Source organism: Melanostigma gelatinosum (assembly GCF_949748355.1).
Source record: "Melanostigma gelatinosum genome assembly, chromosome: 23".
Classification (NCBI taxonomy): domain Eukaryota; kingdom Metazoa; phylum Chordata; class Actinopteri; order Perciformes; family Zoarcidae; genus Melanostigma; species Melanostigma gelatinosum.
The window spans coordinates 2,197,370-2,210,508 of record NC_136656.1 but is presented as its reverse complement, the minus strand read 5'-3'; the positions used below and the strand labels follow the sequence as shown (position 1 = coordinate 2,210,508).

Here is a 13,139-nt window from a genome sequence, read left to right as displayed (position 1 = left end):
GAGAGAGATGAAGGAAGAGAGGAGAGATGAAGGAAGAGAGGAGAGATGAAGGAAGAGAGGAGAGATGAAGGAAGAGAGGAGAGATGAAGGAAGAGAGGAGAGATGAAGGAAGAGAGGAGAGATGAAGGAAGAGAGGAGAGATGAAGGAAGAGAGGAGAGATGAAGGAAGAGAGGAGAGATGAAGGAAGAGGAGAGATGAAGGAAGAGAGGAGAGATGAAGGAAGAGAGGAGAGATGAAGGAAGAGAGGAGAGATGAAGGAAGAGAGAGATGAAGGAAGAGAGAGATGAAGGAAGAGAGGAGAGATGAAGGAAGAGAGGAGAGATGAAGGAAGAGAGGAGAGATGAAGGAAGAGTGATGAAGGAAGAGAGGAGAGATGAAGGAAGAGTGATGAAGGAAGAGAGGAGAGATGAAGGAAGAGTGATGAAGGAAGAGAGGAGAGATGAAGGAAGAGTGATGAAGGAAGAGAGGAGAGATGAAGGAAGAGTGATGAAGGAAGAGAGGAGAGATGAAGGAAGAGTGATGAAGGAAGAGAGGAGTAATGAAGGAAGAGAGTGATGAAGGAAGAGAGGAGAGATGAAGGAGGAGAGGAGAGATGAAGGAAGAGTGATGAAGGAAGAAAGGAGAGATGAAGGAAGAGAGGAGAGATGAAGGAAGAGAGGAGAGATGAAGGAAGAGAGGAGAGATGAAGGAAGAGAGGAGAGATGAAGGAAGAGAGGAGAGATGAAGGAAGAGAGTGATGAAGGAAGAGAGGAGAGATGAAGGAAGAGAGGAGAGATGAAGGAAGAGTGATGAAGGAAGAGAGGAGAGATGAAGGAAGAGTGATGAAGGAAGAGAGGAGAGATGAAGGAAGAGTGATGAAGGAAGAGAGGAGTAATGAAGGAAGAGAGTGATGAAGGAAGAGAGGAGAGATGAAGGAGGAGAGGAGAGATGAAGGAAGAGAGGAGAGATGAAGGAAGAGAGGAGATGAAGGAAGAGAGGAGAGATGAAGGAGGAGAGCAGAGATGAAGGAGGAGAGGAGAGATGAAGGAAGAGAGGAGAGATGAAGGAAGAGAGGAGAGATGAAGGAAGAGAGGAGAGATGAAGGAAGAGAGGAGAGATGAAGGAAGAGAGGAGAGATGAAGGAAGAGAGGAGAGATGAAGGAAGAGAGGAGAGATGAAGGAGGAGAGGAGAGATGAAAGAAGAGAGGAGAGATGAAGGATGAAGGAAGAGAGGAGAGATGGAAGAAGGTAGAAGGACACATATAGGAAGAGAGGAGAGATGGAGGACGAGAGATGAAGGAAGAGAGAGATGAAGGAAGAGAGAGATGAAGGAAGAGAGGAGAGATGAAGGAAGAGAGGGGAGATGAAGGAAGAGAGGAGAGATGAAGGAAGAGAGAGATGAAGGAAGAGAGGAGAGATGAAGGAAGAGAGGAGAGATGAAGGAAGAGAGGGGAGATGAAGGAAGAGAGGAGAGATGAAGGAAGAGAGGAGAGATGAAGGAAGAGAGGAGAGATGAAGGAAGAGAGAGATGAAGGAAGAGAGGAGAGATGAAAGAAGAGAGGAGAGATGAAGGAAGAGAGGGGAGATGAAGGAAGAGAGGAGAGATGAAGGAAGAGAGGAGAGATGAAGGAAGAGAGGAGAGATGAAGGAAGAGAGGAGAGATGAAGGAAGAGAGGAGAGATGAAAGAAGAGAGGAGAGATGAAGGAAGAGAGGAGAGATGAAGGAAGAGAGGAGAGATGAAAGAAGAGAGGAGAGATGAAGGAAGAGAGAGATGAAGGAAGAGAGGAGAGATGAAAGAAGAGAGGAGAGATGAAGGAAGAGAGGGGAGATGAAGGAAGAGAGGAGAGATGAAGGAAGAGAGGAGAGATGAAGGAAGAGAGGAGAGATGAAGGAAGAGAGGAGAGATGAAGGAAGAGAGGAGAGATGAAGGAAGAGAGGAGAGATGAAAGAAGAGAGGAGAGATGAAGGATGAAGGAAGAGAGGAGAGATGGAAGAAGGTAGAAGGACACATATAGGAAGAGAGGAGAGATGGAAGAAGGTAGAAGGACACATATAGGAAGAGAGGAGAGATGAAGGAGGACGAGAGATGAAGGAAGAGAGAGATGAAGGAAGAGAGGAGAGATGAAGGAAGAGAGGGGAGATGAAGGAAGAGAGGAGAGATGAAGGAAGAGAGAGATGAAGGAAGAGAGGAGAGATGGAAGAAGAGAGAGATGAAGGAAGAGAGGAGAGATGAAAGAAGAGAGGAGAGATGAAGGAAGAGAGGGGAGATGAAGGAAGAGAGGAGAGATGAAGGAAGAGAGGAGAGATGAAGGAAGAGAGGAGAGATGAAAGAAGAGAGGAGAGATGAAGGAAGAGAGGGGAGATGAAGGAAGAGAGGAGAGATGAAGGAAGAGAGGAGAGATGAAGGAAGAGAGGAGAGATGAAGGAAGAGAGGAGAGATGAAGGAAGAGAGGAGAGATGAAAGAAGAGAGGAGAGATGAAGGATGAAGGAAGAGAGGAGAGATGGAAGAAGGTAGAAGGACACATATAGGAAGAGAGGAGAGATGAAGGAGGAGAGATTAAGGAAGAGAGAGATGAAGGAAGAGAGAGATGAAGGAAGAGAGGAGAGATGAAGGAAGAGAGGGGAGATGAAGGAAGAGAGGAGAGATGAAGGAAGAGAGGAGAGATGAAGGAAGAGAGGGGAGATGAAGGAAGAGAGGAGAGATGAAGGAAGAGAGGAGAGATGAAGGAAGAGAGGAGAGATGAAGGAAGAGAGAGATGAAGGAAGAGAGGAGAGATGGAAGAAGGTAGAAGGACACATATAGGAAGAGAGGAGAGATGAAGGAAGAGAGAGATGAAGGAAGAGAGGAGAGATGAAGGAAGAGAGGAGAGATGAAGGAAGAGAGGAGAGATGAAGGAAGAGAGGAGAGAGGGAAGAAGGTAGAAGGACACGTATAGGAAGAGACAAAGACCAGAAAGAAGGAAAGAAAAGGTGTGATGATGGAGAGATGGAGCAGTAGTGGAGGAAGTATTGTGACACTAAGACGTGAGATGTTTTCATCCACTTGCAGCTCAATCTGAACCCGGATCCTCAGATCATTGTAGAAAAGGAAATGTGAATTCAGCAGTTTGTTATCAAGATGAACTCTAGGTGGCGCTAACTAATAATAATAATAATAATTTTCTGATGGAAGCATATGATGAGTTTGAGGACCCTCGGAAAGATGAACATCTGACTATTTTGAAATTCTTTACATTTTCTGTCTGATAAATTGTGTATCTTTGGCGATTGTTTAAAAACATGCTGTTCCATCCCACCGGAGGGTTCAGAGGGTTTCAATGCGTGAGAGAGAGAGAGAGAGAGAGAGAGAGAGAGAGAGAGAGACCAAAAAAATGTTTAAAAAAAAAAAAAGTAAGGGAGGAGAGAGAATAAAAGAGAGGCAGCGAAGGAGAGGACAAGGCCAAGAGAGAGAGAGAACATCTGCCCATCTGTTTATACTTCTTTTCTTCCTCGGTGTAAATGGCAGAGGGGATGAGGCCCAGCTGTCATCCACACACACACACACACACACACACACACACACACACACACACACACACACACACACACACACACACACACACACACACAGCGCAGGGAGTTCAGTAGGCAATAATAGAGAGAGACGGTTGCTAATTCAAACTAATGGAGGGAGATGAAGATGGATGAGAGAGGGAACAGGGGAGCAGAGAGAGAGATGTGTTGGGCGAGAGAGGCAGCGTTACACAGAGAGAGAGATTGTTTCACTCGTTTGACGTTTTCTATGAGTTTATCCTGTAAACTGCTTCATAATATTCACCTTCATGATCAATATCAGAAGGTTGTGTTCACCGACATGATGAAGCATTTATTCATGCTTGACTCATGTTTTTCATCTGTTATGTACTGAACTGGGTTTAAGGATCTTTGTTGACAATTTAAATCCTATTGACAAACGGTCTTTAGTTAAAGAGCCGATCAGTGAAACGTGAACTCAACTTTGAGTTACCATAAATATTATATGTGAATAAATACATTTCTCGTCTGTTGCAGATCAGAGATGCAAAAAGCCACACACGTGTTTTGTGTGTAATATATGCAAAGTAACTAAATAATAATAATAATCATTTCTTGTTTTTAAATGACCTCAAATGTTTTTAGTTTTCCCCAAAATTTTACAAAACTTACATAAATTATGACTCGTTGAAATGTCATCTTTAATAAAGGATTTGTCATTTTTTACAGTTTATTTTGACATCGTTACTAAAAAAAGTTCAGGTCTCAGAATCTGTATTGATGAGCATCTCCATCCCATAATGTGCTGTAAACCAGCAGGTTTGTGCTGGCTGGAGTTAAAGTATTGTTAACGTAGAGCAGCGCGTCGTCAGCTAAAGGTCTGATTCTGTGAGGTCACAGGTTAGAAACATTCACAGCAGCTTCTTTACATCACAGTAACTTTGTAGCAGTGGTATTAAAGGTGAATCAGCATTGTTGCTACACAACAACTGTATGACGCGTAAAAGTCACGTTTTCACTTCGGTGTGTCCAGGAGGAAGTGAGTGTTCCTGGGATAAGGAGCGTCTGACCAGCCCCCCCGCTGGAGCTCACGGTGGAGGACCAGGAGGAGGAGGAGGAGGGAGGGGGCCGGCCATCGGAGCTGTCAATCAACAGCAACTCCTGCAGCAGCAACAGCTACTGGCCAACAGTGAGTACACAGTGTGTGTTCAAAGAGACATCACGCTGACACACACACACACACACACACACACACACACAGTGTGTTTAAAGGGACATCACGCTGACACACACACACACACACACACACACACACAGAGTGTGTTTAAAGGGACATCACGCTGACACACACACACACACACAGAGTGTGTTTAAAGGGGTGGCAATATTTGTTGATGTACGCCATTTAATCTGTTCCCATCTTCCGTATTAACACTCCGCCTGGATTAATCAGCACACACTCTACTAAATGACTCAATTCATCAACACCACACACACACACACACACACACACACACACACACACACACACACATCTTGACACACACTAAAACAAACAAACACACTCATGTTCGCTCTTTTTCTTATGCAGAAGTAATGTTTGCACACACACACACACACACACACACACACTGGGCAGCGGGAGGTGACAAACACTCACATTGATTATTCTATCACTTCAGTCGTCACGACAACAGCAATCAGTGTTATTGTTTCATTGGAATGAAAGCTGCCGTGTGTGTGTGTGTGTGTGTGTGTGTTTTTGACAGCTGAGGCGACTTCTCTCCAGAGTGAACATCTTTGGGGGGGGGGGGGGGGCATGCCTTTGAAAATGGGGTTATTTTACGGTCAGCAGGGGTCTGAGGTCAGGGTTACGCTTTCAGGAGGTTCGGGGTTAAAGGATGAATTAAAGTAAATGGAACGTCCTCACAAATGCAGTGTTTCGTGTGTGTGTGTGTGTGTGAGAAAAAGAGAGGCGGAAGGAAGGAAAGGAAAAGACAAACGAAGGAAAAGAGGGCAGAGTGAGAGATGGAAGAGAAAAATGAAGATTAAACAAAAAGAGAAGCAGCAGAAAACGACTGTTAGGAAAGAAGGCAGGAAGTGAAACGCTCAAGGGAACGACGGAGAAGAGAAGAAACACTGACCTTCTCTTCTTTCGCCTCGTCACCCTTTAACCCTTTGACCTCCATATTTTCACCTCCCTTTCTTTCTCTCCCTCATCCTCGGCTTTGTCAACTTTTATTAGTGAGACGTTTGACACCGAGGTGACATCTCGCTCTCGCTCTACTCAATGTTAAGTTCATCACCAGTTCACAGACGCCATCTTTGTTTTAGTTTTTTAGTTCTCGGTCTCGTGCTCGCCCTCTCTCATATATTGTCACAGAGGCATCATTTCACGGTGTCATTGTATTCGTACTTCAGCAGTAAACTGTGTATTAATACTTCTGTCCAGGAAGTCTCTGCTTTACGTGTTGAAAACGATCAGTGAGACATAATATAACTGAAACATTACATTTGGTATTGACACGGTCTACAATCTGGCAATGAAGATGTCAGATTGTACGATAAAATGTGGACGAAGTTGTTGCAGTTTTACTGAAAAACCAGCTTAAATTTTACAAAGAAAAACGACGCTAAACAGAAAAAACCCGCTTTTCCTTTTCAAAAGAGAAGCTGTAAAGAGTTTTCCGTGTTTGGTAATGTCTCACTCTCCCCCGTCTCCCCCAGGGTTGGACCTGCCCTTCATGATGATGCCTCACCCTCTGCTGCCCATGGGGCTGCCTCCCGCCTCGGTAGCAATGGCGATGTCGCAGATGAACCACCTCAACACCATCGCCAACATGGCCGCCGCCGCCCAGCAGATACACACCCACGTACACCGGGCGCCCGTCATCAAGGTACAGCACGCACACACACACACGCACGCACACACGCACACACACACGCATGCTCACACACACACCTTTTTTAAATGAGAACCACAGAGGACCTCAGTAGGTTCCCTGAGGAACTCCTCCATAAAGAACTATTAACTTAACTCTCTCTCTGTCTCCATCTCTCTTTTTCTCTCTCTCTCTCTCCCCCCCCCTCTCTCTCTAGGAGAGAGTGTGTGACAGTCCCTCTCTCTCTCCATCTGTTGATGAGACCAACACTCCTCTGCAGTCGCAGCCCAGCAGCTCGGCCTCCAGCTCGCCCGAAAGACTTGGTACACACACACACACACACACACACACCACAAAGCAAACTGCACACAAATATGACAATAATATTCAGCAGCTCTGCAGCGCTTCGTCAATTAATCAATCAACGGAAAATTATTTAGCGACTGATTTTATAATTGTTTAAATCAAATTTCCAGCAAATATTGAATCGCTTGTTTCTCAAATGTGTATATTTATAAACCTGATTGGAAATCTAAAATATGATGATCAAACGCAAATTATTCAGAACTCTTGATTATCGATTGAGTTCATTTTCGAACAAAGCCGGCAAATATTTAATGGTTTCAGCCTCTCTGATGTGTTTTCTTTAATATGTATCTGAATATCTTTGACTTTAGAAGTGTTGGTCGGACAAAACACTTTCGGAAATTGTCATTTTTCCGCACACGCGCACACACACACACACACACACACACACACACAAACTCACTTTGTCTTTCAACAGGATTGATGTCAATGGATGCAGATGTTGGACTGAAGAACCCGACTGCACCCATCAAGAAAATAACAAAGGACAAAGGTTGGACCACACGCACGCACGCACGCACACACACACACACACACACACACACACACACACACACACACACACACACTTTCTCTTATATAAGTGTGGATATTCCATAACCCTTCTTAATCTAAACCTTCACACATTTCGTTTTGACAACTGACAAATTGTCCTCACTTCGGGGTCTTTCCTCATCTACTGTATTTACACACACACACACACAGAGAAACAGAAGCGTCAGGATGTTCGGCCCCTCCTATTGATCACCTGTCTGTGAGCCATCAATCAGAGGGATGGACGAGGAGGGAGGGAGGAGGAGGTGAGGCTAAGTGAAGGAGGCATGGCTAAAAGGGGTCAAGAGGTCACACACTAAAAGCATGCGGGCCTCTCCTCCCTCCATCACTCGCTCGGTATTTTCCGTTGTGTTTTTGGTCGGAGCTCCTGAAGCTGCCGAGGTCAGCAGAGGAGCTCCTCTTTATGGATCAATAACCGGCTCCTCTTGAACGGTCTTCATGAAATAAACATGCTTTTGTAAGTCGTGTCTGAATTACATACTTCATAAATTAAACGTAGTTTGAAGTATTTTCTCATTTAACGAAGAATTTTAGTACAAAATAATCGTATTTTCTGAGAAATTTGAGTTGAGTATATATATATATCTATATATCTATATATATATATATATATATATATATATATATATATATATATATATATATATATATATCTATATATATATATATATATATATATATATAATTTCTTCTTTAATCCTTTTAAACGCTCCCTCCTTCCTCTCCGTATTCCCTCCCTTGTCTCTACTCCTCCATCTTTAGTTTTATCCCACTTTCTACTCCTTTCATCCTCCTCCTCTCTCAGGGAAGAAAACATAAGAGGAAATAAAATCACAGTGGAGAGATTAAAGAAGCCCCTTTGAGGCAAATTGGTGATTTTGAGGCAATAAAAATGAATCAGAATCAGCTTTATTGGCCAAGTCTGTGAACACACAGAAGGAATTAAAGTCATGCTGCTCTTATTGCTCGCGCACGCTCAGCTAAAAACAAACATATGTAAAAAGACCTGTTTATATATAATAATACAAAATATTTAAAAAGCAATAATGACATTTGTAAGACAATGGAATAGTGCAGAGTGCAGAGGACTAAATGGAATCATTATTGTATGGTTAATGTAACGGGCTGCTTTATTCATATATATATATATAAATATATTGATATATATTTGCAGGTGTTTAGTGGTACAGGTCACTGCTGTGTGGCCTCGACCTCAAGTAAAAGCAGGAAGTCATATTCCAGGTGAACGGGAGGAGTGATTGAGGGAAATCTTCAGGAGGGAAAGCAATGAAGACAGACGGAGAGAGAGAAAGAAAATGATGAAGGTTGTTACGATGAAGATGAGGAAAGAAACACGTGTGAAAGTGGAGAAAAGGCGACGAAGAAAGATACGAGAGGGAGGAAAGGTGGAGTAAAGGCGTATGGATGAAGTGGCAGATAGGGGCTGTGTGTCTGTGTGTGTGTGTGTGTTAGAGTGCATCTTAATCAGCGTTAATTTCACAGCAGAGTTAACCCAGTTGTCAGTGAGTTAGGCATTAAGGGCTGATCAGACACTGTGACGCACTCCCAACACACACACACACACATCAAGGATGTCTTTAATCCCTGCCAATTAGCACCGCACACTCCGTCTGAATACTAACGACCTCTGTGTGTGTGTGTGTGTGTGTGTGTGTGTGTGTGTGTGTAATTGATTTCTCTGACGCTGCTTCGTTGCCTCTCATACCTTCGTAAACATCAACATTTCATAAACTTTACTCGGCGCTCGCGACGGCGTATCGCTGATGGAAAACATCTCAAACATTTTTTATTTTTTTCAAAAGAAACTCGCTCGTTCGTGTTTGACGATTAAAATAAGTTTGAGGAAACACACCTGCTGACAGTTCGCTGAGGAAGTTGTATCGTATACCGGTAGTATCGTAGAGAAATGACATTACAAATGTAATGTAAAGAAACCGTATGTCACAAAAACCTCTCATAAAGTATATTGTATCTCCTAAATGTCATGTATTGTACTGTATGTCAAAAAAAGTATAATGTGCCAAGAAAGATGTGACTAGTATGTCATTAAATGTTATTATAGTATGTCACAAACGGAGAAAGAAAACAATTGATAGTACAGCATGTCTTCGGCTGACGTGTCAGAAAAGATGTAACAGTATCGTCATATAAAGTCATTGTATATTAAGCTATAAAATGAAATCATAGTACAGTATGTCATACAACTTGAGATATACATTTCCATATTATATAAGTCACATAACAAACATCTGTTAATTCTTCCCATTAGAGTCTTCGCTGGCTCAAGCCCTGCCCCCTGGCTTCCCTGCTCCGTTCCTATTCGCTGACGGCCTGTCGTCAGTGGAGACGCTCCTCACCAACATACAGGTGAGGTTCCGCTGTTACCATTCAGGTACTTACTGCTCTGGTACAACGTCATCAATGAGGATGATTGAAGATACAACAGCAATATGATATCACGACACTTTATTTATTGTGATCTAAGTTATTACAGGTTCATTAAAACCATTTCTATGATGAAAAATAATCAAAATCAGGTTTTCACATACTAAAAACTGTTCTGGTGCAGAACAATTAATAAACAAGCAGCAATCTCAGTATATAGTAGAAATGTGCAATAAAACATGTAAATGTTAAAAAAACAACATTGTGAAACACAAGCAGCATTAAATATGACACAACTAATGTGAGTGGATTATATACATATATACTTTTTATATTCACATCATATAAAATACTCTTTTGAAACCTAATAAATTTGGCATGTAAGTCCAAAGAACTGCAGGTCATGTAGTGAAACTCATTATTGGACTCATGACGGATGTATTATTACAGTGAAAGATGCATTCACTGAAACACGATTCCATCAAGACTTTATTTCACAAAGTAATGCTGAAAATGTGCCATGACTTCAGCTTCATCGTCTCCTCCTCCTCCTCCTCCTCCTCCTCCTCCTCCTCCTCCTCCTCCTCCTCCTCCTCCTCCTCCTCCTCCTCTCAGGGCCTGCTGAAGGTGGCGGTGGAGAACTCCCGGGTTCAGGACAAACAGATCCAGGCGGAGAAGAGAGAGCTGAAGATGGAGCTCTACAGAGAACGAGAGATGAGGGAGAGTCTTGAACGACAGCTCACCTCCGAACTACAGAGCCGAGGTTGGAGACCAACGCCATGAAACACACATTTATTGTTGAGCGTCCAGGACAGTTTTGTAACTTGTATTTGTAGCTGTTGCTGCTTTGGTTATCTCATGTAGGAACCCAAAAACTAAAATGACTCCTGACGGTATATGTCTGTCTCGCCGTCCTCCCTCAGCCTCCATCCAGAAGCGTCTGAAGAAGGAGAAGAAGGCCAAGAGGAAGCTGCAGGAGGCGCTGGAGTTTGAGTCCAAGAGGCGGGAGAGAGTGGAGGCTCTGAAGCGCTCGTCCTCGTCCTCCCCGTCTCCTGAGCCTCTGCACGCCAACAACAACGGTACGACGACTCTTTGAAATCTGCTTTCTCTTTCTCTTACATGATATGCATTGAATATATTATTGGGTTTTGCAATGTTGGTCAGATGAAGCAATCAATTTGAAGGCAACACATTGTGCTCATTCTTTGCACTTTCTTAAGTTTTAAAGCCCAAAACAACTCTTTGAGAAACTCTGCGAACACATTTTAAAGCCACCTCTCAAGTGTTGCTCAACATATTTTGGGAAATCATATTAATCTATATTGCTCACTAATAACAACAGATACTTGTGTTTTACAAAACACATTTTTTGGGAGGTTTTTAATGTCGAAGAATGATTCTTACTGAAAGAGATTAAATCATTTAATACGATGAATCACTTTATCCTTCAGAACGTCCAATTCTCTGGACAAATACTTGTTTGTGGCTTTTTTCTAAATCCACTCTTGTTTTTTATTGGCCAACCCACGGAGACTCTGTCCTGTCTTTGTTCCGTACCAGACGCTGCTGTAGCCGAGGATAAAGCTGAACTTAATGGAAACCAGCAAGACAACGGCGCTGTGCAAGGTACCTGAACGTGCACGCACACACACACACAAAAACCAGTCGGATGCACTCATAGTGGCCGACTCATGCTGATACACACACACACCACATATTAACAGATAAGACACTATACACGTGTTTAAAGCAGTTACAAGTTAGTAGACACACACACATGCCTACCATGTGTGTGTGTGTGTGTGTGTTGGGGCCCAGGCTGGATTAGTGGAGACATTGAGCAGACACAGAGGCCTCCCTTTGATGTGTGCACCTTATCAGACACACATGTGTGGAAATATTTCATTGAGTTCATGTCGGTGTGTGACTGTTTGCTTTGGAGCGTAAAGACATTTTTGGGAAAAGTGACACATTTTAAGTAAGGACATAGTTTCCCTTAAAGATACAAATATTGTATGACATGCTTCTCATGATGTACAACATTTGTATTTCAGGGAAACTATTCTGCCGCGAACAAGTTCTAAAATCTGATAAACACGTCATAGTTATAGTATAGTGTGGCAATAACGGTCATCGTATATCATGTTGAATATTTCATGATAAAAGTCAGTTTGTGTCCTTGGTTTTCAAAATGTCTTTACTTTGTAAAATGGTCGTGTTTCTACGAAGCGACTCTTCTTCTGTAAAGCCAAAGCGGCCGGTCCTCCCTAGAAACAGTGTGGAGGGTTACGACTCTGAATCAGGTTAAAGGCGTGGACGTCATGCCAACGAGGGTCCTCGCTAGTGCAGGTGTGTGTGTGTGTGTGTGTTAGTATGCATGTGTCGTCTCTTTCCACCAGCTGTGCTCAGTCCTCCCTGACATTGAAAACCTTCACTTGAAACAGCGTGTGTGTATAAATGAATATCTCCACACACACACACACACACACAGGTTCAGTGTGTGTGTGTGTGTATAAATGAATATCTCCACACACACACACACACACAGGTTCAGTGTGTGTGTGTGTGCACTCTGTACCTGTATGTGTGTGTTTGATCCACACTCTGGTGAGACGGGGAACTCTAATTAGCTCTCTCTCCTCTTTAGACCCCTTTTAGATCCCCTCTCTTCTGCAAGCCAAGCACTCCGACAAACACACACACCTGATTTCATTAATGTTGATTGGCCCAGTAGGACCCCTTTGCCGCCTCGCTCACACACACACACACACACCTCCTGCCATAAAAGCATTTTGCACCTACGGTGGTTTACTAACACACACACACCTCTCCCCTGCCTCCCTCACCTTCCACACTCTTAATTAACGAGTGAGGAGAAAACTGCTGAATACAAAGAAAGACATCGCATTACAATCAAAGAGAGAACGAGAAGCAGGGGAGTAAAAGAGAGAGATGGGGTTAAAAAGAAAAGGAGTAAGATTGGTTTCTCTTGGTTGTTAAAAGCCGGCCGGACTAATTGGCCGGTAAAAAATATTAGAAGAGGTGGTGGGAAGGATGGAGGTGGAGAGGAAGACAGAAAGGTATTGCAAAATGAGGAGAGAGGAGACTGACAGAAGAAAGAGGAGAGAATGAAGACAAGAACTGTGATGACAACGAGCGCTACATTAAAGAGGAAAGAACACAAGTGGAGGAGAAGAGTAAGAAAAGATAGGAATGTAGATGAATGGAGGAAGGAGAAAGGATAGAGGGAGGTAGAACAGGAGGAGGGAGAGTGTGCAGACTCCTTTAGGAGGTAGTTGAAAAATGTGACCTTGTTCCTCCACCTGGTGACATTTCCTCCACCCAGCTGATCGACTTTTAATAAGCAGGTCAGCATCATTTTTAACCAGGACGACACGCACGCATTAGTAGAGAAGAGATGATTAATTCATAAAG

General features: G+C 43.2%; 1 protein-coding gene across 1 annotated transcript in view; it reads left to right on the top strand.

The window, feature by feature from the left end:
• The window catches only part of LOC306796869 (dachshund homolog 2-like), a 68,774-nt gene that overhangs the window by 52,623 nt on the left and 3,012 nt on the right, over nt 1–13,139 (top strand). The window contains exons 3-10 of the mRNA XM_079295933.1: nt 4,466–4,684; nt 6,223–6,392; nt 6,595–6,700; nt 7,162–7,236; nt 9,589–9,686; nt 10,320–10,467; nt 10,628–10,783; nt 11,265–11,330. Coding sequence (XP_079152059.1) covers nt 4,466–4,684; nt 6,223–6,392; nt 6,595–6,700; nt 7,162–7,236; nt 9,589–9,686; nt 10,320–10,467; nt 10,628–10,783; nt 11,265–11,330 — 1,038 coding nt within the window. The remainder of the gene's footprint in view (nt 1–4,465; nt 4,685–6,222; nt 6,393–6,594; nt 6,701–7,161; nt 7,237–9,588; nt 9,687–10,319; nt 10,468–10,627; nt 10,784–11,264; nt 11,331–13,139) is intronic.